The sequence below is a fragment of the Aspergillus aculeatus genome (genome assembly GCF_001890905.1).
Source record: "Aspergillus aculeatus ATCC 16872 unplaced genomic scaffold ASPACscaffold_3, whole genome shotgun sequence".
NCBI lineage: Eukaryota > Fungi > Ascomycota > Eurotiomycetes > Eurotiales > Aspergillaceae > Aspergillus > Aspergillus aculeatus.
In genome coordinates this window covers 167763-195715 of record NW_017962978.1, presented here as the reverse complement: position 1 = coordinate 195715, position 27953 = coordinate 167763, and the positions used below count along the sequence as shown (strand labels likewise).

Sequence of the window (27953 nt, the reverse complement as noted above, 5' to 3'; positions counted from 1 at the left end):
TCGCCTTGCGATATTATACACTCTACTTTCGCTCATTATCTCGACTACAGGAATACTTCCCCCCATGATATAACGGGTAGTTGATGACTGTCGAGTCTAACGGAGCTTGAAACGTTGGAATTCGACCCGAACGAATCGTCGTTGACAACGAACTGTCGTTGACGTACTGCAGGTGTCTCCGCAACTGTCAGTTGTTGTTGCATCTCTCACGAGCAACGCAGCTGCCGAACGTCGCAACTCCACCACCGAGGGGTGGTGCATCAAGATATCTTAACTGGATTCTCTCTGAAGCCTCCGTGTCGGCCAGCATGACGTGATGACTGTCCTTTCGCTTCTCTCTCTACTCTTCCTGGCCGCGTTCTCCTCGCTCGCCTCCGCGAACTCCGACTACCACGAGAGCCTCGTCCTCCAACCACTTCCGCAATCCGCGCTATTAGCTTCCTTCAACTTCCAGAGCAATGACTCGCAGACCTCTTTCCATGAGCGTCACTTCCGCTATTTCCCCCGCGCGCTAGGCCAGATCCTCCGCCACGCCAATACCAAGGAGCTGCACCTCCGGTTCACAACGGGTCGATGGGATGCTGAGAGCTGGGGTCCTCGCCCGTGGAATGGAACCAAGGAGGGGGGCACCGGTGTGGAGCTGTGGGCGTGGATCGATGCCGTGGATGATGAAGCGTACGTCTTATGCTGGGGTGACCGGACAGATAGGATCCAATGTTGACATCAATCAACCAGGGCTTTCGCAAAATGGATCACCTTGGCCCAATCACTCTCCGGCCTGTTCTGTGCCTCGTTGAACTTTATCGACTCGACCAGGACGACGAGGCCAGTCGCATCGTTCGAACCCACAGGGACTCATGCGATATCGGACAATTTGCATCTTCTGCACGGAACACTTCCTGGCGAGGTGGTCTGCACCGAGAACTTGACGCCATTTTTGAAGCTCCTTCCATGTAAGGGCAAGGCGGGCGTGGCTAGTCTTCTGGATGGGCACAAGCTTTTTGATGCTTCGTGGCAGAGCATGTCCGTAGATGTGCGTCCTATCTGCACGCAGACCGGGGAATGTGTTGTGCAGATTGATCAGTCGGTGGACATTGTGCTCGATATCGACCGGTCCAAGCGTCCACGGGGTCAGTATAGCTTGCTTGACGTATGACGATCTGTGCTGATCCTTCCCCTAGATAACCCCATCCCACGGCCCGTGCCTAACGAGCAGCTCGTGTGCGATACATCCAAGCCTTACCACTCGGACGACACCTGCTATCCGCTAGAGAGCACGTCCGAAAAGAGCTGGGGGATGTCTGAGATCTTCGGCCGCAGCATTAGCGGGTCATGCCCTCTCACCGAGGGCTCTACCGACGGGACAGTCTGCCTGCGAGTGCCACACGAACGAGAAGTCCTTACGACTGAAGGCGCGGTGGAATCGAAGAAGCCCGACGGCTACACCCGCTGCTTCACCCTGGAGTCTTCCACGCCTTTTGACCTCACCATCCCCGAGCAAGAGACCACGACTCAGGTTCCACTCGAAGAGTCTGTCCTGCGCGCCGAGCGCACGATCGTAGGACACGGTCAGGAACGCGGAGGGATGCGGATCATCTTCGACAACCCCTCGGACACCCACCCTGTTGACTTCATCTACTTCGAGACGCTGCCGTGGTTCCTCCGCCCCTATGTCCACACCCTCCAAGCCACCATCACGGGCCGCGACGGGCTACGTCGCCAAGTGCCCGCCTCGCAATTCATCAAAGAGACCTTCTACCGCCCGGCCATCGATCGCGAACGCGGGACCCAGCTCGAGCTGGCGCTCTCCGTGCCGGCCGCGTCGACGGTGACGCTGACTTACGATTTCGAAAAGGCCATCCTGCGGTACACGGAGTATCCCCCGGACGCCAACCGCGGGTTCAACGTCGCTCCGGCGGTGATCAAGCTGAGCCCGGCGGACGGCGGCGGCGCCAGCCACCCGATCTATATCCGCACGACGAGCCTGCTTCTTCCACTCCCCACTCCGGACTTCAGCATGCCATACAACGTGATCATCTTGACGAGCACGGTAATCGCGTTGGCTTTCGGCAGTATCTTTAATCTGCTGGTGCGCCGTTTCGTGACGGCCGAAGAGGCCTCGGCCATGCGAGCGCAGACCCTAAAGAGCAGGTTGAGTGGGAAGCTCATTGCTCTCCGGGACCGAGTCAAGGGAAAGACGGCGAAGACGGAGTAGTTCGTGTATCTATTTTAGTTCGATTACCTTTTCAAAACACCCTATCTAAAACCAATCACCAGTTGAAGAGATTTCATGCATTCCATTTCATAATATCATAAACCCTAATAAATCCCATACACCCCACCGAAAAACAAACACTAAAGTACAACCCAGCGAACACAAATAACGCCACCCCTATCGGGCAGCCCAAGCCAACACCTCCCCCTCAACCCTCAATCAGAAGAAGAAGATTCACTCAGGGTAGAGACTAAACCCTCATCAGCGAGTCCCATCTATCATCTCACCTCCCCTCCCCCCCCCCTTCCCTCACTCCACCCCTCCATCCCTTGAAGGGAAAAGGAAAGCTTACAAACCCAACTTATCCTTCATCGTCTCCCAGCCCGGCAGCGTCCCGGACCCGCCGGGCTTGCGCTCCATGAAGCTGTGGTCCTCGGTCGCGCACGTCCCCTCCTGCAACCCCTGGCCCTCGTCGAACCGGCCCAGGAACTTCTGCTCCGCCGCCGACTTCTGGTCGCTGATGTCGCGGAATTCCGGGGCGGTGAGGACGTCGCTCTACGGTCGTTAGTCATCGCAGAACAGTATAGTGTATGAAATGGTAGGTCAAAGCTGGGGGACAGGGCAAAGGCGAGGGCAAAACGTACAGAAACACCGCCCTTGGGGTGGCCCGAGTCGCCCCAGCCGCTGCCGCCGCCGGCGTTGTTGGCGGGCGTGGGCTCGAGGGAGGCGCCGCCGCGGGTGGCTTGGGGCAGGCGGTTGGAGTTGGAGGCCATTTTTCCGTGGTGTTTTAGTGATTTAAGTGGGTGGGTGGGTGTGGTTGAGTTGGGTGTAGATGTGTAGGTGGGGAATGAAGCGTGTGGTTGTGCTGCTGTTGGAGCGTGGTTAGTTGTGGTTGCGATGGATGTATATAGTTGAGCGTTTGTGTGCGAACATGGTTTGCGGATGGAGAGAGGGGGCGGGTTAAGACTCACTAATTATGCAGTGATATCAGAAATGTAGGTTTAATCTGGGTCACTTCGAAATCTGCTGGAATGGGTTTATATACCCTACTCGTATCCCTCTGGTGGATGAATGAAGGGTTGGTGATCTCATCATGAACACACGTCATTTTCCGGGTTGCCACCCCCAAGTTTGGGGTCAGTCGCATTGACTTGCTTACCCCAAGCATTGGTGATCCCTGCCATGTACTATGTACTCGTAACACAATCAACTGTAGAAGTGATGTGGTTATCGATTTGGCTCTCATCTACTGATCCTACCATAGCTAATGCGGTGCACTCTGAATATACATACATCACGTCATAACTTATCAGCTATGGTATAACAAGAAAGGACAAAAGATAATACCTCTGGATCGCAGCCAACAGAAAGTGTAATCGGGGAATTATAATAAATGCATCAATCATGGAGGTCTTCAAAAATCCAAGAATCCACGGGAAAATAAAAATGTAGACCTAAACGGAGCATCACTGCGACTCGACTTCTTCAGCCCAAGAAGTCCCTTCCATCGGTGAAAGAGGGTCCACGTTGAGAAGGTCCAGGTTCACTGCAGTTGTTGCAGCATTGAGAGGTTCCTTTGGCTCCTTAGGCTCATGGGAGGAGTCCCTGACGACCTCCTTCTGAGTGTGCTTCTGTTCCTCCTTGACCCACTCTTTCGGGACGTCTTTCGAGGTATCCTTTCCGTTCTTTTCACTGCCAGGGAGCGCAGGGAAGTCTGCCTCATTGTCAAGCACCGGAGCAGGAGCCCACCTCGACTCGCCCAGGCCTGGCAGATTCTCAGCTGGGCCGTCCGTCTGGGGAATATCCTCCCGTGGGCCACGATGACCACCGCGACCACGTCCACCGCGACCCCCACGGCCTCGACCTCGATGGCCCCCTCGAGGACCGTCACCATGGGACTCCTCATGCACCTCACCACTAGGCTGGTCGCCAGGCTGACCTTCAAAGTCGCGTCTCGTATAGCCGGAAACACCACCGTGCATACCTCGACGGAAGCCCCCGCGCCCACCGCGCGGGTTGAAATCCTCCTCCTTCTTCTGAGCATCCCACTCCCGGCCCGCAAAGGCTTGCAACTTCCGCTGTCGGTTGCGTTCCCGCTCGTTATCCATGACCCGGCGCTGCACCCGTTCCTGGCGTCTCTTCTCCTCCGCAACCTTCTCCCTCTCAAGGAATGAGGCTTGGTCAGCTTCAGCCCGAGCGTGCGCCGCGGCCACCTTGGCAGCGTTTTCCTTCGCAGCCGCAATACGACGCGAGAGCTCTTCCTCTGTAAGTTTCGGCTACACAGATAAACACAAAACCATTAGCCCCACGCTTCAAGTCTACCATAGAGCCCCGCACGCCCGTAAAGAAAACATACCTTCTTAATGCCACCCGTAGCACTCCGATCCCCACGTACAGCAGGCACCCGCGGGCCCTCCGCTGCAGGCTTTTCACCCGCCGGTTGTTCTGTCTCCGCAGCCGCAGCTCCAGAGGCAGCCGGGGCAGTAGTAGTAGTCGTAGCCTCCTCCACGGGACTCTTGCTGCTATCCTCGCCGCCCTCCACAGGACTCTCCGCAGTAGTCTTATTGTTATGATGATTGTGATTATTTTTCACGTTCGAATCACCCCTCCGGCCAGAATTCTGCGACCCCCTCCGCCCACCCCGGCCCCCTCTGCCTCCCCGTCCCCTCCCCCGTCGCTCACCCCCGCGTGACCGCGACGGGGTGTCAGTCCGCGCAGGCGATGATACGTCTCTGTCGATAGTAGTTGATGCTGTTGCGGGCGCGATACTCGCTTCAAATGACTGCTGGTGGTCATCCGCCGGCGGGGAGTGTTGTTCTTGTTGTTCGTGCAGTTGCAGTTGTTGTTGTTGCTCTGCAGAGACGGGGATGATCTCATCGTCGAACAGGTCATCCCCTCCACGTGTTTGCGCGAACTCGTCCATGGCAGGGACGTCACTTACGGGCCTGTCGTTTTCGGTGCTTCGGATATGGTTATATGGCCAGCCGAAAGGCAAAATGGATGTAGATATTGTGTGTGTGTGTATGTGTGTATGTGATATATCGCACAGGCACGACGCAGAAAAGCTGAAGGGTGGACACAGGAAATGCGATCCGTGAAAGGTTGGAAAGGTCTCAGGCGGCTTGTGTGGTTCGAACCAAGGAGGGCGATTAATTAAGGCTAGCTAAACTATCAGCGCTAGTTCCGCGCGCGGACGCGGGGAAGAACAGTCAGCTTTCTGGTGCGGCACAGAGGGCAGCCGAGGGCAACGGCAGGAAAGGGTAGGGTGTTCAGAGCAATTGTGGACAATTCTGAGAAATCGATAGGAGATAGCTGGAACTGGGATGAAAAGTAGACGAACCACATGCCAACCAGTCAAGTTTATCTGCAGGGAAGCTCCAGTCCAGCCCAGCCCAACCGGACCGGACCCAAGCAAGCCATTGCGGCCGCGATTCCGACTGACTGCTAAGGCGGTCTGGGTTGGACTGGTTCGTGTCTGGATACAATCCTTATGGTGTGGAGGATGATGGAGGGATGAGGGTTCAATAAGAGGTAGTAGTACATACATAGATTAAGACGTAAGATGTAATCGAGTGATGAAAGAAGCGGTGATTCTCAAGAGAGTAGCCGTGAGCATGGAGCAGCAGCGAAGCCAAAGGAAGCGCGAGAGGGGAAACTGCTGCCTCTCACCGCCTCGTTCTGCCATGCACCAACCCAAATACGGACCGATGAGGGGAAAGGAAGTCACAACCTGGGAAAAATGATCTCATGCGGTTTCAGATCGTTCTTGTCCTACATCCTACTATGTACAAGGCTTCCGTAGTGTATGCGCTAACCAAAAATATCTCCCATTCTTTCATGACTTGCGTAACCCCCCAATATGCTATGCTGCAACTTCACGGTCTCTTCTTCCTCTCGTGTACTATACACACTGCCATGCATTTTCGTCTGTGTAATTCCCTGGGCCCTTGTATACATTGCGCCGGGGCCAGCGACAATGCTTGCGGGTATATTCCACTCCACTACCAACTCCATCAACAAACTTGGCTCCCCGCACAAACTCCGGCGCAATGCCCTTCTCCACCCACTGCACCATGGCCATGAGCACGTTGTTCTCCGGCGCAACGCCATTGAACGAATCGGCCACGTTCCCAATGCCATATGCGCCGTCACCGCCCCCACAGTGGCCCATACCACTGATTTGGAAGAAGCGATAAAACTCGTCCAGCTCTGCCGGCGGCAGGCTCATTGCCTCGGCCACTCGCGAGTAATACAGCTTGGAGTTTTCCGAGCTAATGATTTGGTCCATGAGCCCGTGGTAGGTCAGCACCTTGCCGCCGCTCTTGCGGAACGGGGTCAGGTCTGCATCCCAGGTTTGGATGTTGTACGGGTTCTGCTTGAGTGCCACGGCAATATCGTGTCTATTGAAGGTGGCTGGGTCCCAATCCGGGTTGCTGAAAACCACATAGCGGTACCAGTCGGTGCTGTAGGAGAAGGGCGAGCCACCGTAGTAGAGTGCGGAGGCACCAACCTCCGAGCCGGGTTGCATACGAGGGTAAACAAGGGTCCCGTTGAGCCCATAGAGTGGGGACAGGATCTGGCGGACCGTGTTTGCTTGGGCCCCGGTGAGACATTTGGTCGAGGAGGAACCGGGTTTGCAGATGATCGTGTCGATGATCGGGTGGCAGAGATCAGGATCTTCGATGATTCCATCGTGCGCGCCGTCGATATCGTCGCATTGACGTAAGATCTCATCATGGACAACACTCCAGAGCTCAGAGGAGAGGTAGCTGTCTGAGGTGTTGGTTCCGGTGATGGGGTAGAAGTGACCGCTCCAGGAGGTCAAGCCTACAAAATTCATGGCAGGAGCACCAGCCACAACACCATCAAAGTCATCGGGGAACTGCTGCACCGACTTGAAGCCCTCACGACCACCGGTGGAGCATCCCAGGTAGTAAGACTTGTTGAAACCTTGCTCGTAGAAAAGTTTGGTCAACTGCTTTCCAACCACAACCCCAGTGTGAACTGACCGATAAGCAAAATCTTCGACGACTTCTGGATGTTGATAAAAGGGTTCGCCAGACGTGCCATTGTGTCCGTTGTTGGCACCGACCGTCGCAAAGCCGAATCCGGTTGTGTACGCCATATCATCGTACCCGACACCTTAAGGAAATGTCAGACCTAAGAAAGAATCATGTAGGACGAGTAGAAGAGAGGTGACATACAGCCATTGAGCCCTCCATTGCCTGTGCTCAGGAACCGACCAGTGTAGTTCCGAGGCAGCCATGCCTCCAATGTGATTTCGCTGCTGTTTGAGGTCGCAACCGCCATAGCGACTCGACAAAAGTCGGCCGTCACAGCCTGATAGGTAGCGCCGCAAGTCGCGGGATTGTCTGGTATAGAGAGGTTGGTTCCTCCGGCCACATACTCCACAATGTTTACTCGCACGTTGGGTAGATCAATCTTGCTTGCAAACTTGGCACATTTGGTTTGAAAAGAATCTTGTCGAGTTGAAATGGCTGAGCCCAAAGCCAAGGAGGGCAGGAAAAGAGGTAGTGTTCTCATGTTGACGGACCTGTTTCTCAGCGCAACTGTTGTACGAGGGAGGATAGAATCATGGAGCCCTCGAGTAGAGGAGGAGCCCTTTTATAGCCCTTCTTGCTCGAAAACATTTCCACTTGCTTACTTCACCGTCTCCACCAGTGATGCCTATCAAGAGTGGAGATTGGGGCATCCAGAGCAGAGTCATCAGTCAAGCTTTGAGAATCCTCCGAGGTTGTACCGGGGTGAGAGGGATGCAGTGAATGGGAAGTGTTTGGAGGAGAGAAAGAGATAAATGCCGGCAGATGAGCGGAGCCGAAAGTGAAGCTAAATAAGTGCGAGACTGTGGTTGGGCCAGGGGCTTTCCCCAATACCCCACAGCCACTTTCCCGGGGATCGTCAACTTCTCCGCAAAATGCGGAGAAGAGGTTCGATGCCTTCCATTACCTTTAGGGCCCAAGGCCCTTGCCCCATTCTGGCTTAGAAGGAAGGATTTGGCTCCCTTTGGTTACCTGTCAGAAACACAGCTCTGTCTTACAATACAGCACCTGGAGAAAGCCGAGGCACGGAGACACATGCCCCTAAGAAACAGACCAGTCATCAGTTCGCATCCCATCACTTCTACCGAATTCAGTGCCGCCTCAATATCTATCACATACTCCATGCGTCATTTCTTTCAAGCAAGTCGAATCTGTTCACCGGAAACCGCACTGAGCGAAGGGGACAGGCAGCAGAATCAAAAGATGCAGCAAGCTAGAGGATCTGGTAGATCGGATTCTGAATACAGAAAGTTCAACGAAGCTTCGGAACCGCGAAGGAAAAGTTGGTTTCTTGGCCCCGGGTGCTTGTCGTGCACTCCAGGGTATATTCAACCGTCACTCCCAGCACGAAAGGAAACACCACCCGATAGGTTGTCCCGCCATGCAAATATTGAATCAAGAATAAGGAAACACATGATTAAGATGGATGTGAATGAAATAGAGTCAATGTCCACGCCGGAACAGAAAATTGACTAGAGATCAAGACCGTTAGTACGTCGGTATCCAGACTGCGGAGGATAGGGGGGCGTACAAATTACAGCGACTGCCCTTGAATGCTCTGTAACTACATTCCAGATCACGAGGCTACACCAGACTATATCACCCATCACTTTCAGTACGAGATCCAGCCCATACTTAGATCCCATCTGGTCAATTGCCTTGAGCATTTTCGCAGCTATGACGGCTGCTTTGTCAAGGTCAGCCAGCATGCCATTCAAGTGAATTTGTTGCTGCTGGTGTAATCGGGATGTTTCTTGTAGAGCTTCGTATTGCTGCAATTGTGCTTGATGCAGCTGTTCGGTTCGCTCTTCGGACTCATTAAGAGCCTTCTGAATGCCTGGCATGCGCTTTGGAAATCAGTCATGTTTCCTCGTCTTCTTGAAAGTTGTCGCAAACCTCATTTATGCTCTGCGCTATCTGCAGCATATATACCATTCGAGTCGAGAGCAGGTCCTACTACAGTTAGCTCACTGAAAGAATTTGATAATAAATACTCACCAGAGAAGCATCAAATTGCAAGAGTTTTGCCAAATTATCCTGGCAAAGTGCTCCTACGCTTTCGTCGTGAGCCAAGGCCGTCTCCCTGGTGGTCTCTAGCTCTCTCTGCTGCGCATCCGCCAATTCCTGGTCCCTCTTGGCAGACTCTTGGTGTAGAGCGTGTAGTGTGCGACCAAGCTTATCAGCTTCGGTAGCAACAGTCTGGAGTTTCTGGACAGATCATTAACCTTAGTATTAGTCATGTAAGCAAATGCAGACTCACGAATTCGAGGGTGTCTGTCTTTTGCTGCAGTGTGTCAATCGCAGGCCCAAGGGACCCCTTGAATGAGTCGACGGCATACGCGTACAGGCTGTGCAAAATCCGGTCCATCGTCGATTTCAAGCGCATATCGGTTTCTTCCAGTTCCTGTCTCATCCTGCTTCTCATGATACCGACCACTTGCATGAATTCCTTCTGACGGGCAAGGTCAGCTGCAGCGACCTCCAATGCCTCGTGGAGACCACGCTCCAGCTCGGCAGAGCTATTTAGTATAGATCGATAAAGCTCAAGGAGCTCCTCCTTCTCAGTTTCATCCCTGGCCGCCTGGCATATAACCACAGCATTTTGCCGACTGTTGCTATAGGAAGTCCACCACTGCGGCCGGGTCTCTAGCGACTGAAGGCAAGACTCCAACTGCGGCTTCTGAATGACCTCCGGAGCACGGAAGCGGATTCTATCCCCGAAAATAAATCCGAACTTGCCTCTTTTCTGCGGCGGCACAATCACCAATGAGGAACACGTGTCTGGCGCTGCTGCCTTAGCTTCTCGAAGCTCACAAATGGCAAGACGGGCTGCATAAAGCGAGCGCACGAGCTCCAGGTCCAAGTATATATCCGTGTCTTGTTTCTCGGTCCGACCCCCGATTGACTGACAGGAAGAGACGAGCTCTGATACCGCCAGCCGGTTGCAGGATGGAGCGAGCTTCATCGAATCAATGAGAAGGAGAGCTTCTTGTATAAGAGGCTTCTGCTTCGGCACTCTTGGAGTAAGGAGCGATGTAAGGTCGATCTCGTCCATAGCACGATTGTCGTTCCCTGCGAGAGCTGCTTGCATCGTTAGCGATTGCCGTGAGAGTGGCCACATAGAGACGTACCATTTTCCGGAAGCGCTGCTTCCACAAGACTGTTGAGGCTAAAGATAAATATGAGCACCAATTTAATGATATGCTGAGACATGATAGCGACGAAGGACAATGCAGTCAGCAGTTTCATGGTGGATATTAGTGTCGAGGATCCGTATGATTGTACCAGGGAGAAGTATGGAGTGAACAAAGACTATAGTAATGCAGTATAAAACGTAGAGAGATCAAGGTTTTGTAGGACTTAGGTCAATTGAAGCATAATGTAGCAGATTCGTCAAGTTGACACTCATGAGGTAAGCGAGTGAAAACGAGGAAGTAGGACAGGTGAAGCAGGAAAGTGAGGTTATTCCCATTCTCTGGGCTAGCCCATAAGTCAAACTCAGCTCAGCAGAGAAAAGACCCGTTTGGCTTACCACACAGCTCCAACATCACTTCATCACGAGTGCAGAACCGTAGTAGAAGCTGTAGAGAGACCTCACCCACCCCCGATCTATATACCCTCTCACGTGACCTATACTAACCGCATTAGGAAGACACGATCTCCGGACAAAATCCGTCCGCATCAAAAGAATCCCAGACTAGTCAATCAAAACACCAGTCGCAACCCACGCCGCCATGTCGAATCTTCTACCCCAGAGCTGCCTCCGGCAGTTTGCGCGGAGCTCCCTGAGAACGGGCGCTGCGTCTGCTCGTCCCGGCTCAGCCTTCACGCTCCCTCTCCTGACACAACCTTTCTCAACCACTTCCCCGACACAATCGCGGAAGGGCAGTGCCCCGATTACCATTCCCCCGGAGGTGTCTCTCAAGTTCATCGATCTCCCGGTTGTCTCCGTGAGAGGAGGCGCTGAGGAAGCTCCCAAGGTTGCAATTGAGGTGTCGGGCCCTCTGGGTGAGTCTTAGTCTTTCTGAACTTCCCCGGCGAGGAAACAACTCTTATGGTATTTCTAACAAGAAGTGAATGCTAGGTAAAATGACTCTGAAAGTCCCCCCCTTCGTCAACGTCGAACACGATGAAGCCCTCCGGAAGGCCACTCTCTCCGTTCAGGACCGGGAGATCAAACACCAGCGTGCCATGTGGGGTATGTGAATAAACCTCTTCTGCCCCGGAAATCCCTTCTCCGCGGGTTTTTGAGTGGTCCAACTGACTGGTCGATGACAATACCAGGAACCATGCGCTCGCATCTACAAAACTACGTCCTGGGAGTGTCGGAAGGTCACATCTGTATCCTGAGTATGGTCGGTGTCGGTTACAGAGCCACGATCGAGTCTCAGGCGACCACCGTTAAGTCCCAGTTCAAGGGCCAAAAGTTCGTCTCCCTGAAGGTTGGATACTCTCACCCGATTGAACTCCCCGTTCCGTGGGGAGTCAAGGCCAGCACGCCCCAGCCGACCCGTATCCTGCTCGAGAGTGTCAACAAGGAAGTCGTGACGCAGTTCGCGGCCGAGATCCGCGAATGGCGCAAGCCCGAGCCCTACAAGGGCAAGGGTATCTTCATCAACGGAGAGACCATCAGATTGAAGGCCAAGAAGATTCGGTGATCGGGGGGTCATTTATACCTTTGGGGGATTTTTCCTTTTATTTTCTTTCTGTATATGTATATCGGAGCATGGTTCTCTGGGTTCGCGACTGGTATTTTGAAATTTGTGTACTTTTAGACGCATCTAGCGTGGATATAGCTTGACAGTTTATGCAACCAACATGAAAAAACAAATCACAATCTATGCATAACAGGAAATTCGTAACCTCTTTTTTTTTCTTACAACTTCAGAACGACCTTCACGGCGTCGATGACCTGGTCGTGGATGGCCGCGGGGGCGGCGACGACACCCTTGTTGGCAGCCAAGGTCCGGCCCTTGCTGAAGTCCAATCTCTGACCGTAGATATCAGTCACTTGACCGCCCGCCTCGCGGACGATCAGGTCACCCGCGGCGTGATCCCAGATCTTCTCCTGGTAGTCCTTCTTCACCGGCAGGCGCAGGTAGATGTCACCGGCTCCTCTGGCGATGGAGCAGTACTTGGCCTGGGAGTCCAGACGCACACTGGGGGCGGTGATGCCCAGACGCTCGGCGACGGCGGCGTTGTCACCCTGGGCGGAGTGGGCGGCTTCGACGCCCTCGCAGAAAACGGCCTGGGCGATGTCAGGCACGGGGCGCATGGAGATCGACTTGCTCTCGGCGAGACCGGCGTTGGTCAGGGGTCTGCTGATGGCTCCGACACCCTGGATGGCGGAGAAAAGGACCCCGTTGCCGGCGCCGCTGGTCTGCTCCGCACCGATTCCGGCGGACAGAGTCTCAGAGTCGTTGACGGGCAAGTTGGGGCAGCCGATGGCTCCGACCTTGACATCACCGTCCTCGATCAGGCCCAGACAGACGGCGTACTGGCCGCCGCGCAGGAAACCCTTGGTGCCGTCGATGGGGTCCAGGGCCCAGACGCGACCCTTGGCGCCCCCAGCGCTCTTGCCCTCATCGATGATGTCCAGCATCGCTTCCTCGCTCGGCAAGGCGCCGCCCAAAAGGTTGTCGCTCTCGCTGTCCTCCAGCTTGATGTCCTTGACGAGTCTCCAGATCTCGGCGCTCAGCGCCTTGTCCTCGCGGAGCGTGCTGGCCTCCTCCTCGGCGACGATCTCATCGTTGGGGAAGTTCTTGCGAATGGCCTGGATGATCAGAGCCTGAGCTCCGAAGTCGCCGATGGTGACGGGAGACTTGTCATCCTTGGACACGGTTCCCTTGGCCTTCTCGTTGAAGACCTTCTGGGTGAGGAGAGTTGCGCGCTGAACGGCGAGTTCGGCGATGAAGCGTTCTTGTTGGTAGGCCATGGTCGCGGGTTGGGTATGAGGGATGGAGGAGGAATAGAAGTGAGGGAGAAGAGGAGAAAGTAGATGGTGGCGGGCTTTTAAGATGATGCTGACTCCAAGTAGCAGAGTGGAGCAGACGACGAGACGGGAGAAGATGGAGAGTCGCGGTTTGCGGATGGAGCTAGGATCTGCCGAATTCGGAGACCGAAGACCCATTCCAAACTCAAGCCAGAGGGGGTCAATTGGGGGATAATTACTGAGTAAGTGACTTTCTGTAGGTGGGCAATTGCTTCAATTCCTCCTCTACGTGTGTGGGTTGTGATTCTTGTGAATGGTCTATGTGTAGCTGTTTCAATAGAGATCCATGATGGGGATGAATGGGGATCAGGTGGAAATGCCCCTCCTCTCCTTTATCCAGGAATGGGGCAGTGAGTACGTAATTGGGTCTGCGCGGCATCGGAAAGAGGAGCCCCAGGCACGGATCAGGCAATAATAAGGCACTCGATTTTGACTTGTATTGTCTCTTTCCCCGCACTAGACCCAATGGGGCAACTGGCGAGGGGCACTACGAATCAGTCACGAGATTGCAAGTGCAACTGGCACTCTCTCTTCTCAAGTTTGTTGTTTATCAAACCACACATCCACCGCGCATGACGTTGGAGGCGCTCATTTGGTGTTCCTTCAACTGTTGTCACCCCTCGTGTGTGCATCTTTGCTTTGGGATCTTCCATCCGAAATTCAAATCCGTGACACACTCCACCCTTATCTGCGGGTTGGGCTGAGTACTGCACCCCAGACACTGTCTACACGTCACCGCTCTGCGGCTTTCTTGCGCTTCTCCTTAATATACCCTAGTCCATCCGAATTGGGATCTGCATAACGACTCTACAACAGCATTATAGGTGTACTGTACATCAAGTGTCTCCGCCTCAAAATCACCTCATCCCTCTCAACTTCAATTCGCAACCTTGTCTTTGCGCATGTGAAAGTACTCGCTACCGATTTACCGGTCCGCAGTACCCTCCCAAACCACACGACTTCTTAACGGCCGCATTTGCTCTTAAATACATCCTTAGACATCATGTTTCACTCCTCGGTAAGTCTATCTCAGATCCACGCGACGGGCCAATGCGGCTGTCGTCCGGACATCAGACCAGCACTTGAACAACCGTCTTTGCATTATTACATTTTACTGAACGTTGGACCTCCCATCAGTCCACCACAAGTGCTGATCACCTTGCTACTCTCATAGAAGCCATACACCGCCGTGACGGTGCAAATCGAAGTACTCACTAGCGAACAATACGATGTCGAAGACTCCAGCGGAATTGTCGACCTGATCGAAGCTATCCGCATACAAGCTAGTGGACCGCGGGAAGCCAGTCGTGCGCTGCGCAAGAAGCTGTCAGTCGAGCCAGCCTTTCCCCCTCCAATTCACTAACGCACCCCTGCAGCAAGTATGGCAATCTCCACCGCCAACTACGAGCCCTCACGATCCTCGATTTCTTGATACAGAACACCGGCGATCGGTTCCTGCGCGAATTCGCGGACGAGCCCTTGCTGGAACGGTTGCGCATCGCTGCCACCGACCCAGTCTCTGATCCCCTGGTCAAACAGAAATGCAAGCAGTTGTTCGGACAATGGGCCGCATCATACAAGGACACCCCCGGCATGGAGCGGGTGACGGCGCTCTATCGCCAGTTGCCCAAACGCAAGCAGCCGGCTACCCAGGCGAAGGCCAAAGTGCTGCGCGACTCGGCCACAACCGACGAGCCCGTCATGGGACATACGGTGTCGGTCTCCGCCGGCAACGGGCCCGCGACCGTCCTCAGCGGACCGAAACACAAGCACACATCCAGCCGTTCCTCGCGCAAGGAGAAGAAGGAGAAGAGGACGCTCAGCCGCAGTTTCAGCCTGGACAAGGAGAAGCCGGACATTTTGCAGACGCTGGCGTCCTCCTCGGTCGCCAGTACGAACCTTCTCAACGCGCTCAAGTTGGTCAACCGCGAGACACACCGGGTCAGCGAAGACGCAGAGGTTCTCAACCGGTTTGAGACCTGCAAGACGCTCCGGCGCCAGATCCTGCGGTACATCCAGCACGTCGAAAGCGAGGAGTACCTAGGCAGCCTAATCCATGCTAACGAGGAGCTCGTCACGGCGCTGATGGCCTTTGAGGTCCTGGACAAGAGCGTTGACTACGACAGTGACAGCGACCAAGACGTGATTGAGAGCGGCTGGACCCCGGACCGCGACGACCTCCCCGAGTCCTTCGCCGGGTTGACTGTCAACCCGCCTAAGCCTCCGCGTCCGCCCCGGCCGCTCAGCTTATCCGTGCCTTCCTCCTCGTCGAGACACAAGACGTACAGTGATAGTGAATCCGAGACTGACGAGGACGACGACGAGAACAATCCGTTTGGGGACCGGAATGAAATCCGGACCCCTGCGTATGAGAGAAGTGAACCTATCTGGTATGTACAAACATACACCTCCGAAGTCCATCAGCCTTCTGTTTACCCCTCGCAACATAACTAACCACCGTTGCAGGAAAGAAGTTTGAATGCTTGACGTGTTTGTTTATGTGAATGTGTGTTTATCAAAGACAGGACGGCGTTGCTCTATGTCCTTTCCGATGGCGCTCAGATTCCATGGCCTTCCATCCTTATTTTTTTATTTCTTGTGCACCTCAACTTGTTCATGACCCGAATGCTATTTCTATTATACTCTATATCGTTCATCAACGCCTCGAGACGGTCGTCTAGCCTGATTATTTTCTTGAAACTCGGGAATTACCCTCCTCCCAACGCGAGTTTGACTCTTAACCTCTTTTTGTCATCCATGCCTCACCTATTTCCGATCTTTGATCTCAAGAGATAGAAGTTCTCGAGAAAAGAATATTCTTACGATAACAAGCAATCGAAAGAGAAATTTTTGCATATTCCATGACCCATATAGATGCAGTGTGTTCAAGTATGCAAGACTATCTTACGGATCACAAGATTTCAAAAAGAATGCTAAGTTCAAATCCGACCCCGACACCCTGCTAGAACAAACTCCCCTCCCCTCCCCCCGTTGTTATTTCAGTGAAATTGTATGCAATATTTAAGAGACAATAAAGATTATGGGAAGGAATCACGCACAAAAGGTATTTCCCAGGTTGGGTCGGTTGGTTGGTCATCATCGTGATAAAGGCCAGTCTATATAAGTAATAACAATCACTCGGAACGCCAAGCAAAAAGTATGATACCGTTGAGGAAAGGAGAAGCAATAGGGTGTGAAGAGGGTATTATGAATAAATGGGGGTAGGGGTAATAGCACCGGGGGGGGGGAGGGGGGGGGAAGGCAACCTTGAAGCAAGTAATCGGGTGGTCCATTTGTGGGAGCGGATTCCCAGCCCTGTGATGGCTCCTGTGAGACCGGGTGGTGAGGATGAACCTGTGTGGATATTTGCAATGGTGTGGGAGGAGAATAATGATAGGTCGGAGGAGGAGATCGGGGCTAGAGCACCTTCGTCTTCATCCACTCACTCGTGCCCACGCCGAGGTTCAACCCGTTGCGCGCCCACCAGGTGCGCACGCGCTGCTCGGCGCCGGAGACCGGGTCGGCGTCCTCGAGCGCCTCCTCGATGTCGCAGGTCTTGAACTCGACGCGCAGGCCGCTGCGGCGCCACCACTCCAGGACGGCGTCGTGGCCGTTCTTGGTGGGGCCCACCAGGACCTGGCTGTCGAAGATCATCTTGGCGCCCTTGAGCCGGTGCCAGAATTCCAGGACGTGCACGTGGCCGTGGGTGCTGGCGATGCGGGCGACCGACTCGCCGTGCGTGTAGGGGATCCCCGAGGCGTCCCACCAGGCCAGGGAGGCGGTGCGGCCGGACTGGGCGGCCAGGAGCACGGATTTGCCGACCTTCAGCGGGATGCGGTTGCGGCGGCCACTGGCGAGGACGGGGTTTGAGGAGGCCGAAGGGGTGGAGGAGGCGCGCTTCCACCAGTCCAGCACGGCGACTTGGCCCTCGGCGCTGGCGGCCTCGAGGGCGCGCTCCGTGTACCGCAGTTCCAGGCCGGAGGTGCGCCACCACTCCAGCACGTTGACGAAGCCGGCCCGCGAGGCGCCGTCCATTGCATCGGTGGTGTAGTCTTTGTTCGGGAGGTCGGGGGCGTCGCGCCACCACGTCAGGAGGTTGGGGTTGCCGTAGATGGCCGAGGCACGGTAGGGAAGGACGCTGAGGAGAGAGGTCGTCCAGAGGAGGTCATGCTGTTTCTCAATGAGGTAGGAGAGGATGTCGGTTCGGGAGAATTTGAAGATGAGGTGAAGGGAGAGATCGGAGAGGGGTTTCCAGCGCGGGAGGCTGTCGATGCGCTTCTTGATCGCCGCGAAGGATCCTCGCAGGATGGTGTATTCGAGCGAGGCCGGTGTGGACATTTTCAGCAGGTGATTCTGCCATTCTTTGGGCACGGGGAGGTTCGTGGGGATGCCCACGGCCTTGGCGATCTCCCAGTCGTGTAGCTGGTCCTCGAAGATATTCAACCAGAGCTCCATCGGTAATGAGCGCGGGCCATGTTCGGTCTTATTCAGGCGATATAGCAGGTGTCGCGACATGGCTGAGGGCACATCCCCCGTCTGCGTCGTTTCTGGCGGTCCGCTCGAATTATCTGAAGGTTGGCCGGAAGTAGGATGTGTTTCCGAGAAAGATAGTTTCAGGGTCTGTTCAATCGTGTCGTGGAGAACCTTCAATCCATCCCAGGGCAATTGTATCAATTCTTCCGTATCTCCGGGCTTCCACAGCACCGGCGTGACGATCTTGATCCAGGACCAATACTGCCGCACCTCCCAGAGCTGCCGTTTGCTGAGCGGATGGCTCCATTCCGACACGGTCATGCCGGGGATGAGCACCACGGGTTTCGACGACATCCAGCCCCGGAGCAGCGCCAGCGTGAGGGTGTTGGTCAAGCCCGACAGCATGGAACCCAGCGCGCCCGCATCGATCGGCGCGACCAGGAGCATATCCGCCCAGTCGCACAGCTCCGCCGCCTTGGCCTTCAACCATTTCCGCGCGCCCGTTTTCTTCTCGAAGGTCTGGCTATCCACCGTATCCATGTAATGCGGGACCTTGCTGGCGCTCGAGAGCAGCGCCGAGGGCTCATCGGTGATCAATCGTAGTTCGATGTCCGGATTCCGCACCAAGGAGGGGAGTACGTTGTCGACGAATGCGCTATCAGTGGAGAGGAGTAAACGTTTTCGACGGCGGGTCGAAGGGCCAGCGAGATCTTTCATTTCATTATCTATGCAGGATCCGACCATACTTGTATGCGCAGTGACCATTTCCTCGCTCCTCGCAGAATCCACCTCCATTTCCGAGGACCAAGCAGCTTTCGAAACCACACTTGCAACCGTCGATGTCGTGGAGATGCTCGTCCCAACCCCGACTGCCATAACAATCCGATTCAACTAGGGCCAGGGTAAAGGGTGTCACAAAGGAGAGTTGGCCGACCGAGCCGGGGATGGTGTGTGGGTGGTATGGGGCCTTGCGCGCGGTATTATAGCTGAGTGAGTCCCCCCCCCGAGTCGTCCAAGCTAAAACAGGACCGTTAAGAACAAGGCTTGCCGGCAGGGATCGTCACCAAAGCAAATACCAACTCCCTGGTCAAGTTTTTTGTACCTGTCACTGTCAAGGATACGAATCGCAACCAGTGCAATGCAATCCTCGCGTTTGAAAAGAAGTGGAGAATAGGGCGGTAAAGATAAAGAGAGAGCCTGTAGCCGTGGCAGAGAGTGGACTGTCTGGTAGTGAGTTAATTGCAACCCAAGAAAGCCGTTCTCCTCCCAAATAATGTTGAACTACCGAGTACAAGCCATGTACAGTGAAGTCAATAGGCGGACCACGAAACAAGAGCACGTGTTGAACGACTGGTGGTCTGATCGGAGGAACTAAGCGGTGTGTTGGGGGAGGGAGAGTAGTAGAGTGGCCGAGCGGGACTAGCAGAATAATACGTAAATTCGCAGATGAAGGGAAGCTTGGGCGGGAATGCGGTAGGGCAGTCGTCGCCACGTCTTTCCGTTTGCTGCACGCCACCAGGTTGGGTGATGAGAGAGAGCAGCACTGTGAGGGGGTAAGGGAATAGAAAAAAAAAAAGAAGGGACTGTCACAACCAAAGCAAGGAGAGTGAAGAAAGAGCGGAGAGTCGAGTCGATGTGCCACTGACCGGCGATGCATGAGAAATGGAACCATTAATCATGGAGGGAGGGAGGGACAAATGGAACGAATGCCGTTGGAGAAAGCTGCAAAATGTGGGGCCTCAGGCCACCCGGCCACCCAATCCCGATGATGTATTCATGAGGTAGTCTTTTCCATTCTTTCTATCCATTCTACTGCTCTTCCACTAAGTACAGTACATACTTTGTATACGTTGTAATCTAGGGTCTACTCCTCGACTACAGTTCATCCCAACTTTAATCCTCATCCTCACGGCGAGAGAGATTCGAGTGCAACTTATGCTCCCGCATGCCCATGCTAACCAACGCGCCCAGCACCGCCAATCCGAGCAGTGTAAGGAATACCGCCCGTAGGGAGTCGATATACGCATCCAAGACCCCTGGGACCCAATCCGCGGGGAGACGGTGGATCTCATCCAGACTATCTCGGATCTTAGTGATCAACTCTCCCGCATGTTCCCGATCGCCAAATCGTCTCCATAGCCCCGACTTCAGAATGTTCTGGAAGACGGCGGAGGCCACTGTAATGCCAATCGTGCTACCCGTGCTGCGAAAGGCGTAAGATGCAGAGGTGATAACGGCATGATGTTCGTGGTCCACAGCAGAGATAAGTGCCACCAGGGTAAGAGTCAGCATACTGCCGTAAGCCGTGCCCATCAGAAAGAAGTAGATAAAAGGGAGCCATGCCGGAGTCGTGAGCGACAAAGTGCTGATCAGGATGGAAGCGATGACCAGAAGAGTCAGGGTGATGCGGACAAACACCTTGTACCGCCCGGTGGAGCGCATGAGAACGCCAGCCCCCAGCGAACCAATGGACGTTCCAATGGCTTGCGGGATCAACCGCACGCCGGCGGCGGTAGCGGAGAGGCCCTGAACCTGAAAGAACAAGGGCAAGTAGAACAAAAGCCCGAAGACGGTCATGGTGCTGAACCAATTGGTCAAGCAGGCGGAAAAGACCGTCCGGTCAAGAAGGAGCCGGACTGGGATGACCGGCTCCGACGCAATCTTGGCCTCAATATAGAGGAAGAGGGCAAAGGACACGGCGGCTAGCGGCAGCGAGACCAGGATGAGCGGGTGCGTCCATGGCACTTGGTTCCCACCCGTGTTGAGCCCGAGCAGAAACAAGACGAGCGTGGTGACCAAGGTCACCGCTCCGAGGAAGTCAACCCGTTTCAGTTTGGCATCGTCGGTGTTCTTGACTGGCACTTTTACCATGACAGTCACCAGAAGGCCCGAGACCACAATGAAGGGCACCTGGATCAGGAAAGCCCACCGCCATCCCAGCGTGTCGTTGATCCATCCGCCAAAGACACCACCCAGACCACTTCCAGCACCGTAGCAAATGTTACCAATGCCCTGCCAGATTCCTCGCTTCCGGAGCGGGACCAGGTCCGAATTGATGATGGTCGAGATGGCTGTCAGGCCACCTCCTCCAATGCCCGCAACGACACGACCCGCTATGATGGCACCTTCGCTTTTGGCGAGTCCACACATCAGCGTCCCCACGGCGAAGAAGACATTCGAGAATACCAGTCCTGCCCGACGAGAGAATATATCCGTCAGTCGACCGCTCAGCGGCTGAAAGGCGGCATTGGATATCAGGTAAGACGTGGCCAGCCACGATAGCAGGGACAAGGAGTGGAAGGACGAGGAGATCGGAGCGCTCAACGTTGCGACAATCGTGGTATCTAGTTACGTTAAGCTAGGAAAATGGCAGAGACATTGAAGAGAAAGTCACGTACCTAAGGCAGCAAGAAAGACGCCAACCCAGACACTTCCCATCACCAGGATCAGCTCCCTGGTGGTGGGTTCGTCGGCTAACGGAACCGGAGAGCCACCCGGCTGATTGAGATCATCTTGCCTTTGGTCCCCAAGAAGAGGGGTCCGCTCCGATACCGGCCTTGTGGACAGGATATCTGCTGCGGATTGACCAGGGGACATCTCTATATTGGTATCGAGGTCGATTCACTGTACCGCGACATCTGACAGCGCGGGAAGTTGAGAGGTACTCCAGATAGAGTGCAAGGATGACGATATCTCCCGCGCGGCATGGCGGCAGAGCGATCGGTGGTTGGTTAGTCAGCCATCTTTCATTTTGTTTCCGTTCACCAGACAACAAGTAAATAAATTGGGAACTTTCTTCACTCCAGAGATAAGAGCATAATTCGCAGACTTGAGAGATATCATGTCAAATGGATTTCCGGCATGGTAGCCTTCTACCGCTGTCCCAATCATCAGTCATTGAAACCTGTTTAGTCATGAGTTTTCTTCTGCTGCCGAAAGCCCTAAGCTACTTGCACCTGGAGCCTCTTACCCCTGACGGAATGAACGGAGTTGGCTATCGCTCTCGCGCATAGCCTATTTACGGACTAGACGGTTAGACCTATCAATCCGGCACCCATGCCAGCCGTCACTAGTCACTAGTGATCCAATAGATGACTTGATGACCTCAGGGTGTTGAGAAGGCCTTGAGAAGAACCAAGTGTGAGGACAGCGCGATCTTGAACCCAATGGCAGCACAGACATCGGATGAAACAAGATTCCATCGCTTCTCGCAGTTATTAAGCGATCTCCTCATGAGACGGACCCTTGCCAGTTGGACGGCCCAAGATGCATTTTACTCAGCCAGCCCGAAATGAAACGACTGCGATAGATGAAAAGTAAAAGATTGGAGGGGCCTCAAATGGACCCTGGGGAATTTTATCTTTGTTTTTCCTTTCGCTTCGCACCGCTATAAAAATCTACAAGGTCAAGAGGCTTGCATTGTAAACCTGGCTGTGGTCAATTTGTATCCATGTTTAGGGCAATTTCCGTGACTTCATATAGATGACCCCACCAGAGCAAGTGGTTTGGCTCAAATAGCTTCGAATAAGCGTATTATCAGGACCTTCCTTTAAGTAATAGTGGATCAGTAGCTCATTTGCTTCTATCATCATCGGTATACTAAGTCGTCAGATCCTTCGAGCAGCATTTCGAAAAGAAAATTCTGACAGGTTAGAGCTTTGTGTTCCCCCCCCTGAATTAAAACTCGTGTTCCCGTTTGGACCAGCAGTTTAGGAGGTTAGGGAGTATAGGCGATGGGGGTGAGAGTTAGGGTTTCCCGAAATCGCAACAACTCATCTCCGGTCAACAACAAGCTGGGACGGGCGATTAAGGAATCATTTATTTTAACAACGGACCTACACCAACGGTGCAAAGGAAGCCACCATGGCAGAAAGAGAATAGTAGGGCCAAGATCGACTGGTTCGTTGTCAATAGATAGATGATGGGGTGACTCGTCGTCCGTTCTCGAACCACAAGAAGTCGTCCACCAGCTCGACTTTCAAACGGAGCACTACCAAGATTAGTCAATTGGTCCATGTCAAATCGTTTCCCTTTTATTCTCCCCTGATGGGCACGGTGGACCTGAAACAGGCGCCTGCGGGGTCATGACGGTGGAAAATGAAGCTTGCAGCGAGAAAAAAAGGAGTCAAAAGGGACGTGGTGGTGCTAATGAAAAAGAAAAAGAAAGGAGGCAGCAATAGCTAGGCAAATTTACGGAATAGACAGGCGAGCGATCATCACCATCAGGACCGTGCCCCCGTCACGTGGAATACAAATACCTACTGGGAGTTGCGAAGTCATTGTCTGCTTTGTTCTTTGTTCTCTGTTCTCTAACCTCAGTCACTCTTTTAACCACATCCTCAACAACTTCATCGTCGTGATCTTTAGCCGGTGACTTGCCAGGCTTCAACTACTCGCTCCTCTTTTACCATCAGTTACCTCTACCTAATATTTCCATAATATTCACAATGGGTTAGTGCCATTGCCTGTTGTTATCTGAACTGATGAGAAGAAGATTAGCTAACGTAGAATGCAGCGCCGGCTTTCATTGCTAAGCTGAAGACCAAGCTCAAGTCTATCTTCAAGAAGAAGAAGACCGACCAAGAAAACCCCGAAGCTACTCCTGCTGCTGATGCTGCTGCTGCGGAGCCCCAGGCTGGTGCGTAAAGAGATCATGAATGACTTATGGGAGCCCTAATGGCTAATGATACCAGATGTCCCCGTTGAGACCCCCGCTGAGGGAGCGAAGCCGGAGCCTACTGAGCCTGTGACATCCTCAACTGCTCCGGTTCTGGAACTGAACACGGGCGCACCCGCAGAAACCGTGGCGGAGGACCACGCCGCGGAGAAGAAGGCCGAGGCTGCTGCTGAAGCTGCTGCGGACAAGCCTGCCGAGACTGTTGGGCAAGCGAAGGGTAAGCCAGCCATAACCCGACGACGAGGCCTTGACTAACAGCCTGCGTCTAGCCGAAGAGTCCAAGTAACCGAACTCATGGCGATAAGCGATGCGTCGTGATCTCCACGCGTCTTCCATTCTTTTACCCTCGAATTCCTTAATACCTTGCATCTCATACCCAGCATTGACTGCTACCGATTTTCCTTGTGCTCTGTGGCCGATACCATCTTCTCAAAATACCCTATCTTGTTTCTGTTAGCTTGGCATCCTTCCATACCGTTTTAATCGTCTGAACCGAACTCAGAATAGACCGACATGTGCCGATTTAGTCGGTCGCAGTAGAAGTGTAAAATCCGTAGAAGAAGATAATTGTTGGAACATGATATCGGCACGGGTATCATAGGCTAAGAATGAATGGAAGACATAATACACTTTCGAAGGGCCTCAGTCACTTCCTCCATCCGAGGAAGCACCATCATCCATCCCAGCAGGTTGTGCAGCTTGACCTTGGGCGGTGCCAGCGGCAGCGGCGGCAGCTGCTGCAGCGGTCTTTTGTTCTCTGGCCTTTTGTCTCCGCTTGAGCTTCTGCTCGCGATTCTTGCGGTTGCGTTTCTCCGCTTTACGTTTCTCTTCCTCTTCCTGCCGCTTCTTCGCTTCATCCTTGGCCGAACGGCGTTTCCGCAGCTGGATGCGCCGCTTCTTTCCGGGCTTCTTGCTCGAAACCGGGACCCTCTCGGGCGGATCGACCACACAAGTCGTCGTCTGGGTGTCGATATCACCTGCACTCTTTGATCCCTTCGCCGTCTTCTCACTCTTCAAGTGAACCACCTTCCAGGGAAGATAACAACCAGGCTTCAAAAAGCACAGTTAGCAAGCGTGCTCCCCACGTCACAGTGCTCAAGAGAAAAGAGGTTGGACACTTACCCACGGCACCTGAGCGAACCCCAGCATCTGAAGCCCAGATACTGCCACCTCCTCAAACTGTTGCCTCTTAGCTCTGAGAATCTCCTCCTCCTGGCTGTCCGCCTTTCCCCCCGTCATCGACCCCGGCGCGGTGAAGTAGTGCCCATACCCACGGAAGGGATTCACCAAGCGACCATCCTCAAGACCTCCAGCCCCAGGAGATGGAGACCGGACCCGGATTCGTAGTTTCTGCGCCACCCCCGCCGCTGCGGCGGGGTCCGTCCCCTTGTTCTCGTTTGCGTCCTTGCCGTCCGACGTCGCACCAGCCAAGGGTTTCGTGGCTGTCGACGGGGCAGGAGCACTGAACAACCGAAATTCGAACTCTTGCTCCTCTTCATCCGCGTTGTGCTCGTTGTCCTGTGGTTGGGTGGGTTCAGGGGCGGCGTATGCGGGTGCGATCAGGGCGTCGAGATTGAGCAATGCCCCAAGGCGCTGCTGGACATCTGGAAGCGCGGATTCCGGGGGCGGCGATGCGGGAGGAGATTCTGAGTCTCTGGAGAGTAGCTCATCGCGTCGAACGCTGATACGGGAGCTCTGTTAGTGGGGTTGTGGATTGGAGGGCACTGAAAAACCGCAGGTCGTGACATCGGGCATACCGTTTCGCCATGGGAAGGTCAAACATGGTGTCGGTTTCGGGACGCGGTCACCAGTCGAATAAGAGAAATAAGCAAGCCAATGCTTTCTTTAGAAGGAGGATCGATGGCGTTACAGATCGGTTTATCTGCGCTGCGGGCTGGTGGTGACGGTGACTCGTTGCCGGTTGGTTGATTGCGGTCTGGCGGTGGAAATGAAAATTGTCGGTCGTCGGCCACGGACAGCTTTATTTCCACGGGTGGTTTTCTGGTGCGGCCACGGCCCCGGAGCATTGGTTGTATGCATTGCGCTTGTTCAACCCATCAGCCTGAGAGATGTATTGGGCATGTCTGATTGTTGATTTCAGGAATTGATTGGACTGGAGATCTGCCTCCAATCTTGTTTCTATGAGTATCTTTGTTTGCATCAATTGATTGTTCATTTTTATGCCTCCAAATTGGCCGCATGAGAGAGCAATAGCTTACAAAAAAAGACTGCTGGAACGGATGCCATTACAGTCGACTTTCGATAGCTATGTTGTGCTGAGTGACACTCTACACGACTACTGGTACAATTACATCTAGATTCCTCTAAGTTACCTACTCTTACGTTGAGGAGGGAGTATTCACTGTGCTGCTACTGTGTACTGTAGGAGTTAAGTGGCTGGATGGTGCGCTAGCTCCACGCACGGGCCACATGTGTCGGACTGATTAGGCATAGAAGGAAGAGCGCCAGATGCCCGCCAGCCCGTGGCATTCGTGAGGTTCCCGGATAACTTACTCCACCGACGGACGCCTCACTCACTATCTCGACTTCTACAACCACCAGCTCCATCCACCACCCACACACAACCCCTCCTTCACCTTCAGTATCACCGCCTGGTGCGCTCCTGTACATTTCACTCCGCCAACCAACCTTCTTTTGAATTGAGACCGTCTCTCGTTTGCCAGCTCGCTCTATCGCCCAGTTCCAATCCGTGTTATCTCTCATCACCAGCCAACGTCACACCACATCCAGAAACAAGATCCTTTCCTCTCGCCTTGACTAGATTACACCATCACCAGAGCCAACCTACCATAAATAATCAGAATGGGTATTTGCGCCTCATGTCTGGGGCGTAGTCCTCCAGAAAGCCAGGATGTAAGCTTCTCATACCCCCCTTCAATTCCATGTCTTCTCCTTAGCAAGACATTGCGCCGAAAGCTCGCCGCGCAAGTCCTTTTTCTTTTCAGGACAACATCCAAAGTAAGCCCCACTAATTCAATCTGCAAAACTCATAGGGCGAATCCTCCCGCCTCCTCGAAGAAGACATCTACAACCAACCCGGCTACGGCTACGGATCCCTCAACAACGCCAGCCCCGGTAACCACCCGGATCCGGGCTACCTGAAGCGCGAACGAGAAGCATTAGAAGCTATCTGCCAAAGAGCCTCGGAGTAAGCGCAACCCGCAGCTTTCCCCCCGATCACAATTGATTTGGTGCGAGCGCGCGAGCGAGCGAACCTGAATTACTGACTGGAAATCTACAGCTCCGTTATCGACATCTGGTCAATCCAACCCCAGCCCCATCTCCAACCGCATGCGACCCTCCCCAGCGCCGTCGTCGCCCCCTCCACCTCGACCTCCGAAGCCCCTCCGCCCGTCAAGGTCACGAAAACGGACACGACCCCCCCGCGCGCGCCGCGCCGATCCGCCGCATCGCCGAAACCCGGCGGGACGGTCCCGAAGCATTGGGGGGAGGTGGTGATCAACACGCGCAAGAACCGGTCGCGACCCGGTTCGAGCACGGATGAGGACGGGTCGAGGGATGTCTTTGGGGTGTTGAAAGTGACCTAACCTCGGAGAGGAAATCGATGAAAAGTAAACCCAGACTGCGGCGGGGAAAGGCAGGGAGGAGGAGCAGAAGCGCACGGACGTGTTTCTGTCCGAGCTGAAGAGCAGTAACAGCGAACGAGCAACACTGCGCCAGCTCTTTGCGAGCCGTTGCTGAAAAAGACATAAGCAGCTTGACTCCAAAAGGAGGGTCGCCAAAGATACTTTTCCTCATCGGTCGATAATCCTCTCTCTCTCTCTCTGCCTTCCTCATACGCATTCTCAAACTCATCTTGCATTTATCATGGGTCGCCGGGCGACGACGGGCGTTTTATTGTCAATCTTTCTGATCTTCCGTTCTCTTGCCCCCCTTCTTTGGAGCCTTCATATCTACCTTTTTTCTTCTTCTTTGCCGTCATCTTCTGATGGTAGATTACCATGTTGAATCTTTCCTTTCCCCCCCCCCCCCTTTCCATAATACCCTGGCTTAGCCTGTGTCCTTCCTCTTCATTTCATCCCTCTCTTTGAATGTCGGATTTCTTTTTTTCTGCTCTGTGGTTGTCATCTTCCTCTCGACTTTGGTCTCTCTGTGGTGTGATGAACGCATGAGCTGTTTTTGCTACTCTATTTCTATGTAGTAAGATTGTTGCCCCGGCTACTTCGGACTGGGGCGCACTTCGATACCATATCAATTGAGATCTATGACATAGCCATTTGTTGCTTGTGCCACTGTGCAATAGACTGTACCAATAGGCATGACATTCTTGTTTTTATTATACAGCTCCATGAAGTTTGGAATTTTCTGTATTATCTCGAGAAAACACGGAGTGTCGGGAAGGATAGAGACAGATGGGCCGTCACTGGTAGGTAGGTAGGTAATAGTACACCTAAGCTGAGCACCTTGACAAAACCAGCTCCAACCCATCCTAAGCATCCCCAACAACATCCTCATGACGAGGAACAAAGACATTCCAATTGCACCAGTGGACTT

At 53.9% G+C, this 27953-nt stretch overlaps 12 protein-coding genes across 12 annotated transcripts; 4 read left to right on the top strand and 8 right to left on the bottom strand.

The window, feature by feature from the left end:
- Nucleotides 1-55: 55 nt before the first annotated feature.
- gpi16 (GPI-anchor transamidase subunit GPI16) lies at nt 56-2262 on the top strand. Its single transcript, XM_020204537.1, has 3 exons — nt 56-675; nt 736-1130; nt 1182-2262. Exons 1-3 carry the CDS (start codon nt 317-319, stop codon nt 2213-2215), a joined length of 1788 nt encoding a protein of 595 aa, XP_020058979.1. The 5' UTR covers nt 56-316; the 3' UTR covers nt 2216-2262.
- Nucleotides 2263-2289: 27 nt separating this feature from the next.
- Nucleotides 2290-3052, bottom strand: ASPACDRAFT_75775 (uncharacterized protein). The gene is made up of 3 exons (XM_020204536.1): nt 2860-3052; nt 2568-2770; nt 2290-2465 (listed from the first exon to the last, which is right to left on the bottom strand). The coding sequence occupies exons 1-3, from the start codon at nt 2986-2988 to the stop codon at nt 2450-2452; spliced, it is 348 nt and encodes a 115-aa protein (XP_020058978.1). The 5' UTR covers nt 2989-3052; the 3' UTR covers nt 2290-2449.
- Nucleotides 3053-3376: 324 nt separating this feature from the next.
- On the bottom strand, nt 3377-5606 carry ASPACDRAFT_112816 (uncharacterized protein). Its single transcript, XM_020195672.1, has 3 exons — nt 5556-5606; nt 4572-5374; nt 3377-4491 (listed from the first exon to the last, which is right to left on the bottom strand). The coding sequence occupies exons 2-3, from the start codon at nt 5136-5138 to the stop codon at nt 3682-3684; spliced, it is 1377 nt and encodes a 458-aa protein (XP_020058977.1). The 5' UTR covers nt 5139-5374; nt 5556-5606; the 3' UTR covers nt 3377-3681.
- Nucleotides 5607-5963: 357 nt separating this feature from the next.
- faeB-2 (putative feruloyl esterase) lies at nt 5964-7945 on the bottom strand. The gene is made up of 2 exons (XM_020197833.1): nt 7420-7945; nt 5964-7357 (listed from the first exon to the last, which is right to left on the bottom strand). Exons 1-2 carry the CDS (start codon nt 7757-7759, stop codon nt 6117-6119), a joined length of 1581 nt encoding a protein of 526 aa, XP_020058976.1. The 5' UTR covers nt 7760-7945; the 3' UTR covers nt 5964-6116.
- An 864-nt stretch (nt 7946-8809) lies between these two features.
- On the bottom strand, nt 8810-10524 carry ASPACDRAFT_57639 (putative nuclear membrane fusion protein Kar5; the record flags this gene model as incomplete). Its single annotated transcript, XM_020203270.1, has 5 exons — nt 8810-8833; nt 8895-9122; nt 9274-9483; nt 9536-10356; nt 10407-10524. The coding sequence occupies 5 exons, from the start codon at nt 10522-10524 to the stop codon at nt 8810-8812; spliced, it is 1401 nt and encodes a 466-aa protein (XP_020058975.1).
- A 485-nt stretch (nt 10525-11009) lies between these two features.
- On the top strand, nt 11010-11933 carry ASPACDRAFT_23689 (mitochondrial 54S ribosomal protein uL6m; the record flags this gene model as incomplete). Its single annotated transcript, XM_020199212.1, has 3 exons — nt 11010-11283; nt 11360-11473; nt 11560-11933. The coding sequence occupies 3 exons, from the start codon at nt 11010-11012 to the stop codon at nt 11931-11933; spliced, it is 762 nt and encodes a 253-aa protein (XP_020058974.1).
- A 218-nt stretch (nt 11934-12151) lies between these two features.
- ASPACDRAFT_39945 (3'(2'),5'-bisphosphate nucleotidase) lies at nt 12152-13210 on the bottom strand (the record flags this gene model as incomplete). Its single annotated transcript, XM_020200679.1, has 1 exon — nt 12152-13210. One exon carries the CDS (start codon nt 13208-13210, stop codon nt 12152-12154), a length of 1059 nt encoding a protein of 352 aa, XP_020058973.1.
- Nucleotides 13211-14270: 1060 nt separating this feature from the next.
- ASPACDRAFT_57636 (LSB5 family protein) lies at nt 14271-15746 on the top strand (the record flags this gene model as incomplete). The annotated part of the gene is made up of 4 exons (XM_020203269.1): nt 14271-14285; nt 14442-14593; nt 14644-15657; nt 15734-15746. The coding sequence occupies 4 exons, from the start codon at nt 14271-14273 to the stop codon at nt 15744-15746; spliced, it is 1194 nt and encodes a 397-aa protein (XP_020058972.1).
- A 938-nt stretch (nt 15747-16684) lies between these two features.
- On the bottom strand, nt 16685-18457 carry ASPACDRAFT_24157 (uncharacterized protein; the record flags this gene model as incomplete). Its single annotated transcript, XM_020199255.1, has 1 exon — nt 16685-18457. The coding sequence occupies one exon, from the start codon at nt 18455-18457 to the stop codon at nt 16685-16687; it is 1773 nt and encodes a 590-aa protein (XP_020058971.1).
- A 1074-nt stretch (nt 18458-19531) lies between these two features.
- Nucleotides 19532-21399, bottom strand: ASPACDRAFT_75771 (uncharacterized protein). Its single transcript, XM_020204535.1, has 2 exons — nt 21139-21399; nt 19532-21084 (listed from the first exon to the last, which is right to left on the bottom strand). Exons 1-2 carry the CDS (start codon nt 21335-21337, stop codon nt 19634-19636), a joined length of 1650 nt encoding a protein of 549 aa, XP_020058970.1. The 5' UTR covers nt 21338-21399; the 3' UTR covers nt 19532-19633.
- A 2660-nt stretch (nt 21400-24059) lies between these two features.
- On the bottom strand, nt 24060-25200 carry ASPACDRAFT_57633 (DUF2011 domain-containing protein; the record flags this gene model as incomplete). Its single annotated transcript, XM_020203268.1, has 3 exons — nt 24060-24467; nt 24540-25098; nt 25175-25200. 3 exons carry the CDS (start codon nt 25198-25200, stop codon nt 24060-24062), a joined length of 993 nt encoding a protein of 330 aa, XP_020058969.1.
- A 719-nt stretch (nt 25201-25919) lies between these two features.
- ASPACDRAFT_1853205 (LAMTOR1/MEH1 family protein) lies at nt 25920-27431 on the top strand. The gene is made up of 3 exons (XM_020197301.1): nt 25920-26291; nt 26432-26586; nt 26680-27431. Exons 1-3 carry the CDS (start codon nt 26241-26243, stop codon nt 26984-26986), a joined length of 513 nt encoding a protein of 170 aa, XP_020058968.1. The 5' UTR covers nt 25920-26240; the 3' UTR covers nt 26987-27431.
- The last annotated feature ends 522 nt before the right edge of the window (nt 27432-27953 follow it).